Source organism: Dreissena polymorpha, chromosome 2 (assembly GCF_020536995.1).
Source record: "Dreissena polymorpha isolate Duluth1 chromosome 2, UMN_Dpol_1.0, whole genome shotgun sequence".
NCBI classification, from domain to species: Eukaryota; Metazoa; Mollusca; class Bivalvia; order Myida; family Dreissenidae; genus Dreissena; species Dreissena polymorpha.
Window position 1 is genome coordinate 134,820,130 of NC_068356.1, and position 19,210 is coordinate 134,839,339.

At 36.5% G+C, this 19,210-nt stretch overlaps 1 protein-coding gene across 21 annotated transcripts in view; it reads left to right on the forward strand.

The window, feature by feature from the left end:
- Positions 1-19,210, forward strand: part of LOC127869086 (calcium/calmodulin-dependent protein kinase type II delta chain-like) — a 211,181-nt gene that overhangs the window by 16,677 nt on the left and 175,294 nt on the right. For all 21 annotated transcript variants that reach the window (XM_052411379.1, XM_052411382.1, XM_052411392.1 and 18 more), the window contains exon 2: positions 3,196-3,290. In XM_052411379.1, the coding sequence (XP_052267339.1) occupies positions 3,196-3,290 (95 nt within the window). The remainder of the gene's footprint in view (positions 1-3,195; positions 3,291-19,210) is intronic.

A 19,210-nucleotide genomic window follows, 5' to 3' on the forward strand; every position in this document is an offset into this window, starting at 1 on the left:
AGTACAGTGGACTTTGACAAATTAGCACCAAGCCATTTTCAAATCCCAGCTGGGGCACTGCAGGTGAATGACCTTTTTATGTATTAAAGTGTCATCACATCATTAGAATGTCAATGTCCTCCTAAAATCCCCTCAAGACTCTTTAGACGCCCTTCAATTTAGGCCTAGCTGGAGCACTGCTGACATGCATGCTAATTACTGTTATAATTGTCAACAGATACATTTTTCAAGTACATGTTCAGTGCAAAACACATTAATAATTACTAATTACTTTACCAATAACTGATCAAGATCTGACCATTGATATATCTGGTAGGTTGCTCTCCAAATTTGTAACATATGTTCATGCATGTATAGGTAATCAAATTCATATTTGTTGATGTGTTTATGTGTGTACCTTTATTGCATTCATGGTTTCATGTAGCATTCATCAGTGGACGCTGGGGGATGTGGTAATAGATAGATCAGGGCTTTGCTTCAAAAGTTTTAACTTCTCCCTAGATTTTGGTTCAGGATTAACTTTCATTCAACCAAAATCCCATACATCACCTTATGGCTTATGTTGATTTTAAAATCACAAACAAAACTCACATCATATATATATTCTTTGTATACAACATTTGAACTAGTGTACTAATTTTGATCACTGGTGAAACATTAGGTTAGTGAGAAGTGTTGGACTCAATCAATAGTGGTCTGGTCCTTATTACCACTATGACTAACACTTTCTCAAGATTTGCTACAGAGCAGGCATTATCTGGTAAACTGAAGTCTTCAATAAAAATGATGCTTAAATTTAGATGCATTGTCAGTGGTTGTTCCTATAAAAACCAACGATGGCTTCAGTGGTTATTGATTGGGTCAATGAGAGAACATTCTGTTTGCTGGTGTTAAAGTGTTTTTTATAAAAAAAATTCTCTTTGTCTGTCTGGGTGTTTGTTTACATGGTCTTTTAAAGTATTATGCTATTGTTTACTCTAGTGACATATGAGCTTCACTCTAGGAAAATGGGGCTTAATGTGTCATCCCGGATAAGCCTGTGCAGTCCACACAGGCTAATCTGGGACAACACATTCCACCTAAACTGGATTTTCTTTAAGAAAGACTTCTTGTAAGCAGAAAATACAAAGTGAAAAATGTTGTCTCAGATTAGCCTGTGCAGATTGCACAGGCTAATCTAGGATGACTTTTCACGCTTATGCTGCATTAAAGGGGCCTTTTCACAGATTTTGGCATTTTTTAACTTATTCATTAAATGCTTTATATTGATAAATGTAAACATTGGATCGTAAAAGCTCCAGTAAAAAATCAAGAATAAAATTAAAAAAAGGAAAAGAACATTGCCCGGAGCAGGTTTCGAACCAGTGACCCCTGGAGTCCTGCCAGAGTCCTGAAGTAAAAACGCTTTAGCCTACTGAGCTATTCCGCCGAGTACACATACTTGACGTATTTTATACTGTATATAAGCAATCTTCGTAGTTTCACAAAATTTAACGACAAAAACAGAACTCTCCAAATTATTCAATCGTTTCGCGTTGCAACGCTTTATAATTTTTAGGTTTTAAAATCGTCAAAAGATGCATATAATGGCTATATTAGACCATGGTAAATGTTCAGTATTACTGTTTCCTCACAAATATCATAACTAAAACGAAAATTTGCGAATCTGAAACAACTTTTTTCAATTTTGTCAATTTACCAAAGCGTGAAAAGATCCCTTTAAGCCTCGGTTTCCACAGAGAGCAGCTGATATATAAATAAGAAGCGAAGTCTTACATGTACATTGTAACTTACTTATCTAGGAAAATTACTTACCTAGGCAAATTACTGTATTATGCATAGGGAAACTCAGAATCAGCTTGCCGGTTGGTTCAGTACTTAACCCATTTATGCCTAGCGTCTAAAAAAGGCCTTGGCAAACAGCGTAGACCCAGATGAGACGCCACATGATGCAGCGTCTCATCAGGGTCTGCGCTGTTTGCTTAAAGGAATTTCTGTTAGAAATATTCTAAATATAGAAATAAATATACTAGACATCCCTAGTTTTGGAAATACATTGATCTTATTTAGAAGGATGGGAGAGTCCACTAGGCATAAATGAGTTAAAGCATCATGCCAGTGTTCAGGCAGTCATGGGTTTGCGCCCGCCCCTTACTGAGAGCACTTTTCCTTCAATGATACAATGTAACGATATCTTTAGGAATACAATAGAGGCTTACTCTGGGAAAACGGGCTTTGATACATATGCATAAAGTGTTGTCCCAGATTAGCCTGTGCAAACTGCACAGGCTATTAAGAGACACAATTTTCCACTTTTATTGTATTTTTTGTTGAATGGAAATACCTCCTTAGACTCAGAACAACATCAGGTTATGACGAAAGTGTCATCCCTGATTAGCCCCTAGGGGCTGCACACCTCCTTAGACTCAGAACAACATCAGGTTATGACGAAAGTGTCATCCCTGATTAGCCCCTAGGGGCTGCACACCTCCTTAGACTCAGAACAACATCAGGTTATGACGAAAGTGTACTCCCTGATTAGCCCCTAGGGGCTGCACACCTCCTTAGACTCAGAACAACATCAGGTTATGACGAAAGTGTACTCCCTGATTAGCCCCAAGGGGCTGCACACCTCCTTAGACTCAGAACAACATCAGGTTATGACGAAAGTGTACTCCCTGATTAGCCCGTAGGGGCTGCACAGATCCCTGATTAGCCCGTAGGGGCTGCGCAGGCTCCTCTTACACAAAGCTATGCAGATGCATTAAGCCCCATTATCCCAGAGCAATGCTGATTTTTTTTGCTGGAAGATGACTCACATGTTAGGAATATATTAATATTTAAGACTATGTTATATGTTATATGGAAGATGACTCACATGTTAGGAATATATTAATATTTAAGACTATGTTATATGATGTCCTATGACCAATGATAAGAACAGAAAGTATGTCTTAATAGCTATTGGCTTATTCAGATGCTGGTAACATTGAACATAGTGCATAAGAAACAACAAATGATGTTATGGAAACAGTAGCCACAACTTTAAACAGTCACACTAATAAGAACGCAAACATTTCATGATTGTATTGCTGATTTAATGTGTCATATACATCAAGAGTTTGACATTATTATGTATCTGATTTAATGTGTCATATACATCAAGAGTTTGACATTATTATGTATCTTTTTCAGGGGTGCTTTTTCTATAGTACGAAGATGTGTTCTAAAATCTACAGGGCAAGAATTTGCAGCAAAAATAATCAACACAAAAAAATTGTCAGCACGAGGTAAAGCTAATTCAATTTTTGTCTATAGCATTTCATCAATGTAAAACCTTGCAAAGTTAATATTGTATATGAGATATATGTTTGCTTATGTAGGACTGTTGCCCATCATTCGGGAATGGTAAAATGATATACTCCATAATAAATTGTTCAAGAATCATGTTCCAATCCATTATTTGGGTATGGCAATATCTTCTTACACCATATGTAAATACTGCTGTCCCTAATTTGAGTATGTTGATTGTTGAAATCTATTTATAGGGTAATTGTTTGCCTTGCAATCCATTATTTGGGTATTACGAAATCTCTATCCTGTGAATGTTCATGAAGCAATCAATCATTTTGGTATGACAGAATCTATTTTTATGGTATGGTTCATCTTGCAATCCATTATTTGGGCACAGCGAAATATGATTACCATATCGCCCAGATTGGCCTTCTAAAATATTCTCCGTTCTTCTGTTCTTTATGTTTTAATGAAAACCTACCAAGAAAACTGTAAAAATACAAAAAAGATGGAAAGAAGCTTACACCTCTCCTGCCATATGTACCAATCAAATTAAATTTCTCATAAAATGTTTAAAATAGCTTATTTGGTAAAGCTCTTTGAAAAGAAAACTACATTTAAATAACTGGTATTTATATTATATATCAAAACACATCTTGTTGTTGAGACCTACCAGAATACAAAAATTAACACTGAAAATAATGTATAAATTTTAATTGTATAAGCGTTCAAGGATGCTGTTGTGTCCTTAATGCAAAAAAAAAGTTAAAACTTTCTTTCTTATCAAAACCTGCCACTATTGCTATTCAAATAGTGTTAATAATTTTTATGCTCCCCCAAATATTATATAGTCGCCGCTTCGTCTGTCCGTCCGTGTGTCTGTCCATGCACAATTTTTGTCCGGGCTATTTCTCAGCAACTAATGACCGGAATTCAATGAAACTTTATGGAAAGCTTCACTACCAAGAGAAGATGTGCATATTATCAGCGGGTTCTGGTCGGATGATTTTTCACAGAGTTATAGCCCTTTGAAATTTTCTATAAAAAAATTCTTGTCCCCCCAACTACTGTGCCTCAAGACATTTCCTTTTATCTGAATATATAGTGCAATATTGTGACACAAAAAAAACTTTGGGGAGCATCACCCGTCTCCGACGGTTTCTTGTTTTAAATAATTTCAATTATTATCCCCACGCTCCGAATTGGAGCAGGGGGATTATGTGGTTATCTCCACTGTCCCTCCATCCGTCCGTTCTGGCCACTATCTCCTCCTACACTATTAGACCAGAACCTTGAAACTAAAACACATGGTAGCTATAAGCATATGTGCGACAGTGGCTGTGCACTATTTGGAATTTTGATCTGACCCCAGGGTAAAAAGTTGCGGCGTGGGGATAAGGGTGGGCCCATCCGCGCCATTTCTAGTTATTATTGTTTTTTTGGGGGGTGGGGTGGGTGGTAGGATTATGATAGGGGACTTATAAAGAGAGATTTATTTAATAGGAATTTATTTATGATTTGAAAAGGTGAATAAGATGACTGTATTATTAGATGAGAAGTAAAACAGTGTTACACACAGTGCTTGACATTGTAATGAAACTTGTTTCATGTGGCCTTGACCCTTTCCAATCTCAGAAGCAAAGAGAAAATGGCTATGTGCAAACAGCATAAAACCAGAACAGCCTACGAGTAACTCGCAGTCTGTTCAGGTTTAATGCTGTTTGCAGCTCATCAGTATCTAAGGGTTGGAAACAAAGCCTTTAAAACTTGATTCTAGCAAAAAAGGTCTTAAATTAAACTTTCAAGGGGTCTACAAATGCATCAAAATACGCATTTAAGTGGTAAAGGGTAATCTTGAAAACATAATGGAGTTGTCTCAAGTCCTCAAATGTACCTGCTTGAGTTGTCTAAAGTCCTCAAATGTACCTGCTTGAGTTGTCTCAAGTCCTAAAATATACCTGCCAGAGTTGTCTCAAGTCCTCAAATGTACCTGCCAGTGTTGTCTCAAGTCCTCAAATGTACCTGCTTGAGTTGTCTCAAGTCCTCAAATGTAACCTGCTTGAGTTGTCTAAAGTCCTCAAATGTACCTGCTTGAGTTGTCTCAAGTCCTCAAATATACCTGCCAGAGTTGTCTCAAGTCCTCAAATGTACCTGCCAGAGTTGTCTCAAGTCCTCAAATGTACCTCCTTGAGTTGTCTCAAGTCCTCAAATGTACCTGCTTGAGTTGTCTTAAGTCCTAAAATGTACCTCCTTGAGTTGTCTCAAGTCCTCAAATGTACCTCCTTGAGTTGTCTCAAGTCCTCAAATGTACCTGCTTGAGTTGTCTCAAGTCCTCAAATGTACCTCCTTGAGTTGTCTCAAGTCCTCAAATGTACCTCCTTGAGTTGTCTCAAGTCCTCAAATGTACCTGCTTGAGTTGTCTCAAGTCCTAAAATGTACCTCCTTGAGTTGTCTCAAGTCCTCAAATGTACCTCCTTGAGTTGTCTCAAGTCCTCAAATGTACCTCCTTGAGTTGTCTCAAACCCTCAAATGTACCTCCTTGAGTTGTCTCAAGTCCTCAAATGTACCTGCTTGAGTTGTCTCAAGTCCTCAAATGTAACCTGCCAGAGTTGTCTCAAGTCCTCAAATGTACCTGCTTGAGTTGTCTCAAGTCCTCAAATGTACCTGCTTGAGTTGTCTCAAGTCCTCAAATATACCTGCCAGAGTTGTCTCAAGTCCTCAAATGTACCTGCCAGAGTTGTCTCAAGTCCTCAAATGTACCTGCCTGAGTTGTTTCAAGTCCTCAAATGTACCTGCTTGAGTTGTTTCAAGTCCTCAAATGTACCTGCTTGAGTTGTCTCAAGTCCTCAATGTACCTGCTTGAGTTGTTTCAAGTCCTCATATGTACCTGCTTGAGTTGTCTCAAGTCCTAAAAAGTACCTGCCCGAGCAGTCTCAAGTCCTCAAATGCACCTGCTGGAGTTGTATAAGTCCTGGAGTTGTCTCAAACCCTCAAATGTACCTGCCAGAGTTGTCTCAAGTCCTCAAATGTACCCGCCGCAGTTATTTCAAGTCCTCAAATGTACCTGATGGAGTTGTCTCAAGTCCTTCAATGAACCTGCCAGAGTTGTCTCAAGTCCTCAAATGTACCTGCCGCAGTTATTTCAAATCCTCAATTGTACCTAATGGAGTTGTCTCAAGTTCTTCAATGAACCTGCCAGAGTTGTCTCAAGTCCTCAAATGTACCTGCCAAGAGTTGTCTCAAGTCCTCAAATTTAATGTACCTGCCAGAGTTGCCTTAAGTGTTCAAATGTACCTGTAGTAATGTCCTTTGAAGTTGAAACATATTCATAGAGTGTTTGTATAGGGTTAAGTGGAGCCGAGGCTCAGCAGTGTGATCAGTTGTTATACCTAGAGATTTGGATATGCAATCAAAAATAAATGTTTGAAATCCCCCACTCCAACTGACAAGAGATTTGAAACTTATTAAAACACAATCTAAGAACAAGGTAAGGGATAGAAATATACTTCTGTAGAAAGTCGACACTATGGGATGCCTTTTTTGGCCATATTTGAATGATAAAATCAATCTTGGTCACCATTTTATGTCAACAAATAATTGCAGGTTTGTGTGTGCATTTTTGTAAAAATAAAAGGCAATCACTCTCAAAGGCTTCTGTGCATAGACAAGCTGTACAAGTTATGTGTGAGTGGAAACAATGGACCGCCAACCTATAGGCCTTGGGTGTTCCCATAATAAATCCTGTCTAGCGACTGGTATTTTAAACTGTTGGTTCACTTGATAAAAATGCAAAAACAAAGAGATATACAACTAATTTGAATGCTGACTATATATGTTTATTGAAAGATTTAGTGAAATTAAGACCATTGATATTAATCTATTCATTTATTTGTCTTGTAAATTATTTATTGTGATATTTTGAAATGCTTTAAAATACTTTATAATTTGTAGCGACACTCATTTCTTTTGCAATCAATTTAAATTATTACATCATTTTTATTAAAATAGTAAAAAAATTGTGAGGAATAATATGTTCAATAAACCAGCATGTATTGTATATGTATATCTAGTATCTTAATGTTACTGCCAACCATTATGGAAAATGAAAGTGAGCAATGACATCAAAAGAGATAACTGATTCGACTTGAGTTGAATTTGAAAAGGTGCATCAGCAAAAAAGCATGCCTGCTGTGAGCATTAAAGTTTCTTTTTAAACATGTATGTCAGTGGCTGTAAAAAACAACTGCTTTATAAATTGCTTTAATGTAAGTTCTAAAGTAATTGAACATATGCTCATTTTATGCTGTTTCAAAGACTTCCATACCATAATTAAAGGGGAATTAATTTTATTTGCCATGTAATGATTTGTCTATTATTTGCCATGTAATGATTTGTCTATTCTAGATCTTTGTAATGAAATTCAATCACCTTGTTATATTTATACCAGAGGCATAAAGATGAATTATGTGAACTATTTTGGGTAAATATCAATGATTTTGAGTAAAATAAGTCTTAAGTGAAATGACTTTATGATGAATGCAAATGTTTTCACATAATACATTATCCCAGCTAGACAATGAAATTGTTATAGATTTCAAAGGGAATGGCTGTCAAAATAACACCCAATGCTCTGCCAATGGTAGAAAATATGATTCGGATGACGCAAGAACGAGACAATTTGGGGTGAGAATAGTTCTGAATGGAAATTCTTCAGATATGAAAGAAGGGTGTGCGCAATTGAATCTGCATAATTGCCTGATGTCATAAATAATCTATATGCAGTGCCTAACATCAACTTATAAATCCACTTGTTTAGTCCAGTGCCATAAAAGTGCACTTATGCAGACCAAAAAGTTACTTGTCATGACCTAAAGTTGTAAATTACTATATTTTGTAAGTTTTCAGTAATTTTGTTGCTAGTTTATTAGAGAAAAAGGAGACCTTGACTTTTTTACGTGTCTTGTCTGATTAGCAGATTCTATTTTTCATTAACTAGTAGTCCATTAACTGGGCTGGATTTCTCCGTAAGTCTGGCTACAATTAATTTCAACGCCTGATATCATGGAAATGGGAGAAACGATGATTAATTGAAGATTCCTTGTAATCATATAGATCCATTTATGTGTGCTGTGTTATGCTGATACATAGGCAGATATCCATGCAGAGGATTTTATTGGATCAGCACAAAGCTGCCTAAAGAAATCGTTGATTAGCTACCAGTTAGAAAAAGAAGCATTCTTTAGCGCCTGCCTGTCTTTATGAAATTTATGGAATTGACATTCATATAGTGGCCAGAATCGATGCCATGTCCGTGAAGAACATTACTTCAGTGTTTAGGATCAACACCAGTAAAAGAAAGAGATTTCCCCGTGATAGAAATTGCATTGACTGCCTTTACCAGGACAATTATGCTGGTCACTAGCTGGGGGTAATTTTGAATAATTATTTAGAATATGGTGATACGATTAATTGGGGCTGTCTGAGTTTTTGATCTGATGATTATCTAACGATTATATAACACGAGATCAAAGAATGCTAGTAATTAAATAACTGTGCAGTATTTTTGTGTCAAATTATCTAGAAGCCTATTGTAGCCAAATGGCTTCCTTTGAGCCCATTGTGACTTATGAATTGAATTTATTGAGCAGCTGTAAGCTGAAATGCAGGCAATGTTCATTCAATTTGGTATTTCAGATGATAATAATATTGTATCTGATGCAGACTTGTTATGGAGATAGGACAGTTTTACTATGATACTGTTGATACTGAGCAATGATAGTAAATATTAAATTTGTTGGCATTGAAGAAGACAATAAATTTGTGCTTTTGACTGTGGGCTAAGCTACAAATGGTCATGGTTTTGAATTGTAAAATTGAATAAAATCCATTAAAATAAATAGCTGTTCTTTTTAGCTTGGAGCAACAGGCTTGCTTACCAAACAACATGATTCTCACATAAATCTTTATTCCTTTGCATGCTGGGAAATCGTCGTCTGCTGAATTTCTAAAATTCGCATTTTCTTCGATTTTTTTTTCCAAAGAATACTATCAGAATAGCAAACAGTTTGGATCCTGATGAGACGCCACGTTCTGTGGTGTCTCATCTGGATCCAAACTGTTTTCAAAGGCCTTTAAAATTGGGTTCCAGCGCTGAAAGGGTTAAGTTAAAATTACACTAAAAATATAAATTTTGGCTGGTACATGTATAGCCATAATAACAGGGTAGAATTGACAAGTAATTATTCATAAGCTCAAACAATGTTTAACCTCTAGGATTGAATTGATGATATGTGGCAAAGTTAAGTGGTGAGAATATAGTACACTGTGCTCCATGTATTTGTAACCTGGTATAATGGAGTAATACCAATGTTTATCATGTTGCTCCGCATGTGCATTAATTGATTCAGTTGGGGGCCTTGTGAATGAGCCTGAAATACAAAATGTGTAATGATAATTTCTATACCTCGTTGGCCTAGGTTCTTTGGTATTAGATGTGAACACTCTGCTTGTGCATAATATTGGTCCATAAAACATAAATGAATAACTTGGCAAATGTTTTGTCTGGCACTTGGTTTTACACACTGTACACTTCTTTTTAGCGTTAAAACTGTCAGTCTGTCCTTAAATGAAGAATGTCTACTTGCTGTAACCTTTTTGTACTTGGGTGATACTAATGTTTTCTGTGTATGTTAATTTAAGATTTGTCTCTAAGAACATGTTGCCATTAGTACACGTAGTATTGAAAGTGAATTATTATTTCACGCAATTACTCAAAAAGAACTTGAGCTATGTTCATGAATATGGTATGTGGATAGTGTTATTTGGCGAATAAGCATAATCTTTGTCATTCAAACATTTTGGTTGCTATGGTAACATAGATGATTAAGATTAAAATCAAGATCATGAGATACATAAAAAAATACTAAAGCTATGTTGATGTAACTTGGTTTGTAGTTTAGTGCCATATGGGGAATATGCTTTTTATGTCATTTTTTTTGTCACACAAATATAACAAATATAACACAAGCTGCAGGAAGCTCTCTAGACTAATGCAGCTGTATTAACTGTCAAAGCTCCCTCATGGCTGTCTGTACTAATATACTACATGAATGAATTTCAGTTTTGGTATCAGAAGGGAGGGTTGGATCATCAGGTATTTCAGCTTGGATTGTATCTTTCCCTGAAAATACCCTTTGCCATTCTCACATACACTTTAATTTTTGCGGATGATAATATGGCCTTTTTTTTTTACTTGGTAATAAAATTCTTGCATTAGGAAAATTGAGTGAAAATTCCTTTATCGATTCTCAAATACTCTTAAAACTTTGCTTACTTGTAAGATATTTGCACAATCATGACAGATATAAAATTCTTTTGATATAGTGATGAAAACAGGGCCTCAATCAAGGACATGCATGACAGGTCTTCACAGGCTAATTATGTTCTACACTTTCTGTGTTTGGAAGTCTCTGTTTAGTGAAGTTTAAACCATATTTATTTTATGCTTTCCGGTGGTTTATAGAGAAATATCAGTGAATTAAAACTGATAATTTCACTGTTTCAAACAATGAAAATTATCAGTGAAAATTATCGATAATTTTCACTGTTTATGTTAAATGACGTCATTTTTTTGACGAAATGACGTCATTTTCCCAACGAAATTCTTTAGTTAAACTCTTTAACAATGTATATAAACTGTGAATAAAGCATAAAATAAAAAGAAAATTTGTTGGGTTCGGTGGATTATCGATTTTAATTCACTCGTGACGATATAAAATATATATTTTCACTCGTGGCTGCGCCACTCGTGAAATTATTATTTTATATGATCACTCGTGAATTAGAATCGATAATCCACCGAATCCAACAAATATCCTCTATTTATTAGCTCGGCTGTTTTCGGAGAAAACCCGAGTAATTGTCATAGCCAGCTCATCGTCCAGGTTTTTTTTGGGCCTGATTTTATAGCCGAAATTTGGCTATGTTCCCAATCCCAAAAAGGATTTATTTTTGTCAAAATGTGGCAAAATTCCCAATTTCCAAAAAAAAATAATTTTTTTTTAGAAAGAATTGTCTAATGCATATTTTATCTCAATTTTAATTCAATTACATCTAACAAAGTATTGTATGATTTTGTTCTTTTAATTTGAATTATTATAAAGAGTTATGTCAAATTTATTATTTCCCTAATCAGTGGACTTTTCGTGTGGAAAAAAAAGGCTAATGAATTTATTTTCCCAATTTCATGAAAATGCCGATAAAATTCCCAATTCCAAAGCCATGGGCTATCTTCCCAAAAAGTGGAGCAAAAAACCCTGTCGTCCACCGTCCGCTTCGTGCTAAAACCTTAACATTTTGTTAAGGTTTTGAACATTGGCTTGAAAATCAAAGTGCTTCAACCTACAACTTTGACACTTCATATGAAGCTGCACCTTGATGAGAGTTCTACATGCCACACCCATTTTTGGGTCACTAGGTCAAAGGTCAAGGTCACTGTGACCTCTAAATTTTTTTAATTCTGACAAGCTTTTATTTATTCAAAACTGCGACCGCAGCGGAGCGTGGCACCCGTTATGCGGTGCTCTTGTTTTAGCTATTACATTTAAGGCTTTCAGCTTATATTGAAACGCTCTTGAGTCTGTTTCCTGGGTAGAACCAGCATTTGGTGGGGGATATCTAAAGAATTATGCACCAAAGGTGGGAATCCAGCCTGTGACCTCCCGGTCCCTAGCCAGGCACCATATCCACAACACTATGGCAACCTGAAGTCGATGTTTAAGGTGAATGTATTTATAACACTTTTTGTGTTAAGTTTAGTCCAAAATCAGCCTGAGAATACTGTTCAAGGAGAATTAGTTGATGATAACCATGGGTTGACTGCACAGGCTGAATCAATCCAAGATCAGCCTAGTAGAACTGCAGGCGGGCTGATTCAGTCCAAGACCAGCCTGCATATTCTGTGCAGGCTGATCAGCACAACACAGCTATGTTAGGCGGGTATACCCTTGACACTTCTCACAAGAAATAGGTTGTCATTTACAGGTTTGCCAGATAGTTTGGCTAATGGGCTAGGCAGAAAAACCAGCAGGTTCATGTCTTACAAAAAAGATACCATGAAGTTCACTGACTGTCTGACTATTGATGATAGAGATAATGGGGTATATCAGGAATGTGAGACTGTGTTTCCATTGGCGGTGTTCCCAAGGCCTTCCATTTGTCGCTTTGGAGCGTTAATTTCCAGCCAGGCGTTCATTACCAGCCATTCATTCTGCAAAACTCACTTTTTTGTCTTCATAGCCAACGCGGCTATGAAACTTTAAAAATGTCATAGCCAGAGGAAATTTTTCATAGACAGAAAAAAAAGAATTAATTTACAATAAAATTATCATGAAAGGACAAACACAGTCGTTATATACAGATTGCATTGGGGGGGGGGGGGGGGGAGTAACCGTAAGATTGTAAACAAATCAGTATTCCAGGTTTCAAACTTAAATTCCGTCGTAGCTTTCAGTTTCAGTTTAAACATTATTGGCTTTAAAAGTAAAAGTGTAATTCTGGCAGCAAGTAGTTAACAGTAAAAATACAAAACCGGTGCTAGAGATCAAAGGTCAAGGTCACTGTGACCTCTTGTAAAAAAATAAATAAATAAATATTCTGACAAGCTTTCATTTATTCAAAACTGCACCCACAGCCGAGCATTGGCACCCGCTTTGCTGTGCTCTTGTAAATATTTGTTTCCTTAGAATGGGAAATTTTGGTTAAAAAAACATTTGTTTAGGGGCGTAAATAATGGATCCTTTTACTGAGCCCTTAAAAATAAGAGCTAGAATAAACACTGTGGTAAGTAATGAAGATACTGTTTCCGCATCTATTGCAAGCAGAGCTGTTACTCTTGTATTGATTTCAATAGTCCTTGGCAATAGAAGGCAGAGTATAAATGCCATTATTTTGTAGTTTTTTTCTGGGAAAGAATGATGTAGAATGTGATCACGACAATTTTACCATTTTAATGCACCATGGCAGATTGCCACAAGCAAAGCCTCGCAATTATCACGCAAAGTTGATAATTTATTTATTAGAAAGAACAGGGGTTTCATACTATGGGTTTACTTTTGAATAATCATTTGAACCGGGAGGAATATCTGTTTTCCAACAATTTGCAGAAAGCCTGATAAGTTAAATTTAATCTTGTTATTAGGGGAAGTTTGCAAATTAAGTTTATAAAATTGGTTTAGGCAAAGAAAATAAGTTTTTTGTACTATTTTGGGCAGGGGTAAAATTTGATCTGTCGGTCCGAAATGAAACTGGTGCTAGACCGTGGTGCTAGACCGCTTCGAAAAAAAAAGGTTTTGAACATTCCATATCAGTTATTAACATATATTGTTATCACAGATTTCTTGTTATAAATTATGATACTAAATGATTGCGTTATTCATCTGATCTGGTTATGACTTCGATTTTACTTGAAAATATGTCCCATATTGTTTGTTTTGATGGATAATGCAAAAAGAATTTGTCATTGAAGATAAAACTAAACTCTTTACCTAAACACACTGATGAATATTTTCATTACCGTAGGTTTCCACGTATAGCGCGCTCCCGTGTATAGTGCACAGGCTGTTTTTTAAATGCAAAAATGGAGAAATTTTTTTTAAAGACAATAAAACCACCAAATCGGACCAAAAATGGCCGCCATTTTTCTATTGCACAATCCAATAATCCCGGGCATTGGAAAGCTTAATTAAGATTTCAAAATAGGAAGCGTCATTATGATTAGGAGCATGGGTTGCATAGCACTATACTTTCCTGACAATTTTGTAATTTTCTAGCAAAAGATTAACAGTCCACGTGCATTACGTGAAAAACGTGAGAAAATAAGAATTAGTGTACATCGTGTGATTTTTCCTCTGGAAAGCATGGGTATCACCGGTAAATTTGAATGTCGCATAGGAGACGGGGATACAGTTGTTGAGGTACACCACTGTTGAACGTTCAATATTTATACACACGAAATGCAATTGCATATCTTCACGTTCTCAAGTGTCAATTAGTGTCTCAAAATGTCAATTAGCGTCTTAACAAGTCGTGGCACATATTACTCAATAACGTCTGCCAATTACGAAGTGCAAAATGACCCCCTTTCACACCTACTGTTACCCGCAAAAAAAGACCTCGTTCGCACCTACCCTTGCCTGCTCTACCGAATGTCGACAACAATCCCCATCGGAATTCATCAATAAAGAAGTGTAAAAACACAAACAAAGAAATGTCCGCAAGTTTATTCAGACAAATTTATTTTTGACCAAAACTTCTTCTACCGCATCCATATCTACCAGTAGCGACTTCTTGTTGTTTCGACAATGGCCCCTCAGTCTGTACGATTATAGGGTGGTAGTTTTCTGGAAGAAAACATGGCGGCCATTTTGATTATTTACAATTACACAACCTATTTTTTACCAATTTAGCAGCCAGGATAGCGTTGTATCAATGTGTAGCTCGCACCAGCTTTTTAATTTGAATTTTGGAGGTAAAACACTGCGCGCTATACGTGGACACCCATGGTATACAAGTATACATCTCATAGCTATCCAGATATCCGCTGGAAATTTTCAAGAGCTTTCTTCTCATTTTTTGCAAGATCGTGACAACTTCTTGACTAATCCATGCACAATCATGGCACAGGTTTGCAGATGATAGATGGCTTCCAGCCAGTAGACCTGATTCATTTTAATAAATTGGCACCAGATAAAATGAATCACAGGAAAGCTTGTAAATTTGTAAAGTAATAAATGCCTGCATGAAATGTGAATGGTTTTCAAAGCTCTTATTCATTGTCTTTTAAAGGGCATCATAACACATCAATATTGTGGTCAAGAAACAAAAGAAATCTGCAATAAAATGCTTTTCAAAACTATCCTTATTTGCATAACTAATTTAAAAATGTTCTTATTGACGGTTTAAGTCTTTAAAAATGTCCCGTTTTGCCTTTCAAGGGTAAAAGGTTAGAATATGTCCTCATTAAAAATAATGCTTTTGGAGGGTTCAACTCTTCAAACATTGCATTTTTGCTTTTAAACCAGGTTCAAGTCTTCAAACATTGCCTTAAATTTTTTGCATTTTAAGGGTCCAACTCCTCAAAAATTGCCTTTTTGCATTTTAAGGATTCAACTCCTAAAACATTGCCTTTTTGCCTTTTAAGGGTTCAACTCGTTCAATATTGCCTTTTTTGCCTTTAAAGGATTCAACTCCTCAAACATTTCCATTTACACAGGGTTCAACTCTTTAAATGAAGCCTTTTTTGCATTTTAAGGGTTCAACTCCTCAAAAATTGCCTTTTTGCCTTGAAAGGGTTCAACTCTTCAAATGTAGCCTTTTTTTCATTTTAAGGGTTCAACTCCTCAAAAATTGCCTTTTTGCCTTTAAAGGGTTCAACTCTTCAAATGTAGCCTTTTTTGCATTTAAAAAGTTCAACTCTTCAAAAATTGCCTTTTTTGCCTTTCAAGGGTAGACAGTCTTCAAACATTTCCTTATTAAATTTTGCATATCAATGGTTCAATTTTTAGCTCAGCTGTTTTCAGAGAAAACCCAAGGTACATGTATTGTCATTGGAATCTTGTCGTGTCATGTCGTCTGCCGTCCGCGTCGTATAAAAAACTTAACATTTTGTCAAGGTTTTGAGCATTGGCTATAAAATCAAAGAGCTTCCACCTACAATTTTGAAACTTCATATGTAGCTGCACCTTGATGAGTTCTACACGCCTCACCCATCTGGTCGGATGATTTTTCACAGAGTTATGGCCCTTTGAAATTTTCCATTAACTGTACAATCATATAGTGCAATTCTTGTCCGGGCTATTTCTCAGCAACTAATAACCGGAATTCAATGAAACTTTATGGGAAGCTTCACTACCAAGAAGAGATGTGCATATTATCAGCCAGTTCTCGTCGGATGATTTTTCACAGAGTTATGGCCCTTTGAAATTTTCCATTGTACATATAGTGCAATTCTTGTCCGAGCTATTTCTCAGCAACTCATTACGGGAATTCAATGAAACTTTATGAGAAGCTTCACTACCAACAGGAGATGTGCATATTATCAGCCGGTTATGGTCGGATGATTTTTCACAGAGTTATGGCCCTTTGAAATTTTCTATAAACTGTACATATATTGCAATTCTTGTCCGGGCTATTTCTCCCCAACTACTGACTGGAATACAATGAAGCTTTATGGGAAGCTTAACTACCTTGAGGAGATGCGCATGGTTTTAGTGGGTTCTGGTGAGATGATTTATTTAGAGAGTTATGGCCCTTTGAAATTTTTCAGTTGCTAAACCATCCATCGTATTATTTTGTCCAAAGTTATGCCCCTCAAGACGTTTCCTTTTATCTGAATATATAGTGCAATATTGTGAAAAAAAAAAACTTTGGGGAGCATCACCCGTCTCCGACGGTTTCTTGTTAAAAAATGCACCCGCAGCCGAGGGTTGGCACCCGTTATGCGGTGCTCTTGTTTGAAGATGTCTTCATTTTCCTTTCAAGAGATAAAGTCATTAAACAAGTCCTTAAATTCCTTTTGTAGATTAGTCATCTAAAATGCCCTTATTTGCCTTTTGAGGGATACAATTATCCAACAGGTCTATTTGATCCTATTTCGGGCTTAAATATAAAGCAGTTGTATCAGATTTAGTTTTAAGCATATGAGTACAAAAGTTTAATGTTAAACACAAGTGTTATAATTTCACCATTAAACCTTTTGGAGGAAACCATACTAATATTTATTTGTCAGAAAGGCCATGTGCAATTCATAATTCAATTCAACAATTCATAGAATGATGAGAACTGAAGCAAAGGTTATAAGAAAATTTGGCAACCATGAGGAATGAATCAGATAACTTCAAAGAATGCAGATCTGTATATAAACCTTATAAGATATTCTGTCAGTATCTTATCATACCTGATGGCCATTTGTTCACACCAATAGTGTCTGGGAATAAAGGGCTATATGAAAGAAATGCAGAGCCCAAGAAACTGTGTTGCAGCCGCAAATAGAAACCCTTCCTAATGTTTTTGTCATAAAAGCCTTATTTCCCAGCAGGGAGAGACAAGATTTCGTTTTCCATTAATTACCATGAATGAGGCATATTGATTTTCACTGGGACTTTAGATGGAACTAATATTTGATGAAAAATAATGCCGTGCATCGTAGGGCGTTTGGTTGCCAATTTTTACGATTCCAATAAGATATTTTCTCTTATGACAACATGTCTCTAAAGAACCTGTCATATTCGTAATAATGTCATTTATTTCTCAGTTTTTAGCTCGACTATTATATATGAAATATATATAGTGGAGCTATCCTACTCACCCTGGCGTCGGCGTTAGCGTCTGCGTCTGTGTTAGCGTGCAAATGTTAAAGTTTTCGTACTACCCCAAATATTTTCATTGTCCCTTGACATATTGCTTTCATATTTTGCATACTTGTTTACCAACATGACCCCAACCTATAAACAAGAGCAGACAACTCTATCAAGCATTTTGTCATAATTATGGCCCCCTTTCCGCTTAGAATATGCAGCAAATGTTAAGGTTTTCGTACTACGCCATTTATTTTCATTGTCCCTTGACATATTGCTTTCATATTTTGCATACTTGTTTACCAACATGACCCCAACCTATAAATAAGAGCAGACAACTCTATCAAGCATTTTGTCATAATTATGGCCCCTTTTCCACTTAGAATATGCAGCAAATGTTAAAGTTTTATTTTGCATACTTGTTTTCCAACATCACCCCAACCTATAAACAAGAGCAGACAACTCTTTCAAGCATTTTGTCATAATTATTGCCCCTTTTATACTTAGAATATGCATATTATTGATAAATCTATGTTAAAGTTTGCGTACTACCCCAAATATTTCCTATATCCTTTGACATATTGCTTTTATATGTTGCATACTTGTTTACCAACATGACCCCAACCTATAAACAAGAGCAGACCACTGTATCAAGCATTTTGACATAATTATGGCCCCTTTTACACTTAGATAATTGAACATTTTGCTTAAATTGCCATAACTTCTTTATTTATGATCACATTTTATTATTACTTTGATGAAGCAACACTTACCTGAATACCACAATGGATTCCACCCAAACAATACCCTACGCCCCTACCCAGAATCCCTCCCCACCCAACCTCCCCCCCCCAATTTTTTTTGTTAAACATCATCTAATAAATTACCACACCCCACATTATACCCCCCTCTCACCCCCCACCCTCTCTCCCTCCCCCCACCCCCCTACCCCCACCCCCCCTCCATTTTTTTTTAAACATCATCTTATCAATTACCACACCCCACATTATACCTCCCTCTCACCCCCCCTACCCCCCCCCCCCTCCCCCCCAACCCCCCCCCTCCCCCCCCTACCCCCACCCCCCCCCCCCCCAATTTTTTGGTTCCTTTTTTTTATTTTTGAAAGATCGTCTAATAAATTATTGAATATGAACAATTTCCACATGATGGCTTACGTTATACTGTCAAGCACTCGAATAGTCGAGTGCGCTGTCCTCTGACAGCTCTTGTTATATTTTGTCATGTGGAAAATATTATCGTCCAATCTTGCACATTGTAATTTCTTAGGGTTTGTCTATTTTAGTCATTTGCTTTAAAAAATTCTTTCACTTTCAAAAATATCTTGTTTCATTAACTTTAATTAAAATGTCATGTTCCTGTGATCGTTTTGTTAAATGTTTTAGTGGTTGCTAATTTTGACCATCAATAATGCAGTGCTCCAGCTAGGATTTGAAAAAGGCAGGTGGGCATTTTTGTCAAAACGGCACTATCAAGCGCGCAGGATTTTGTCAAAGGCCACTTTCTAGTGTGCAGTCTTTTTCGGAATGCTCCCTGATGCATAC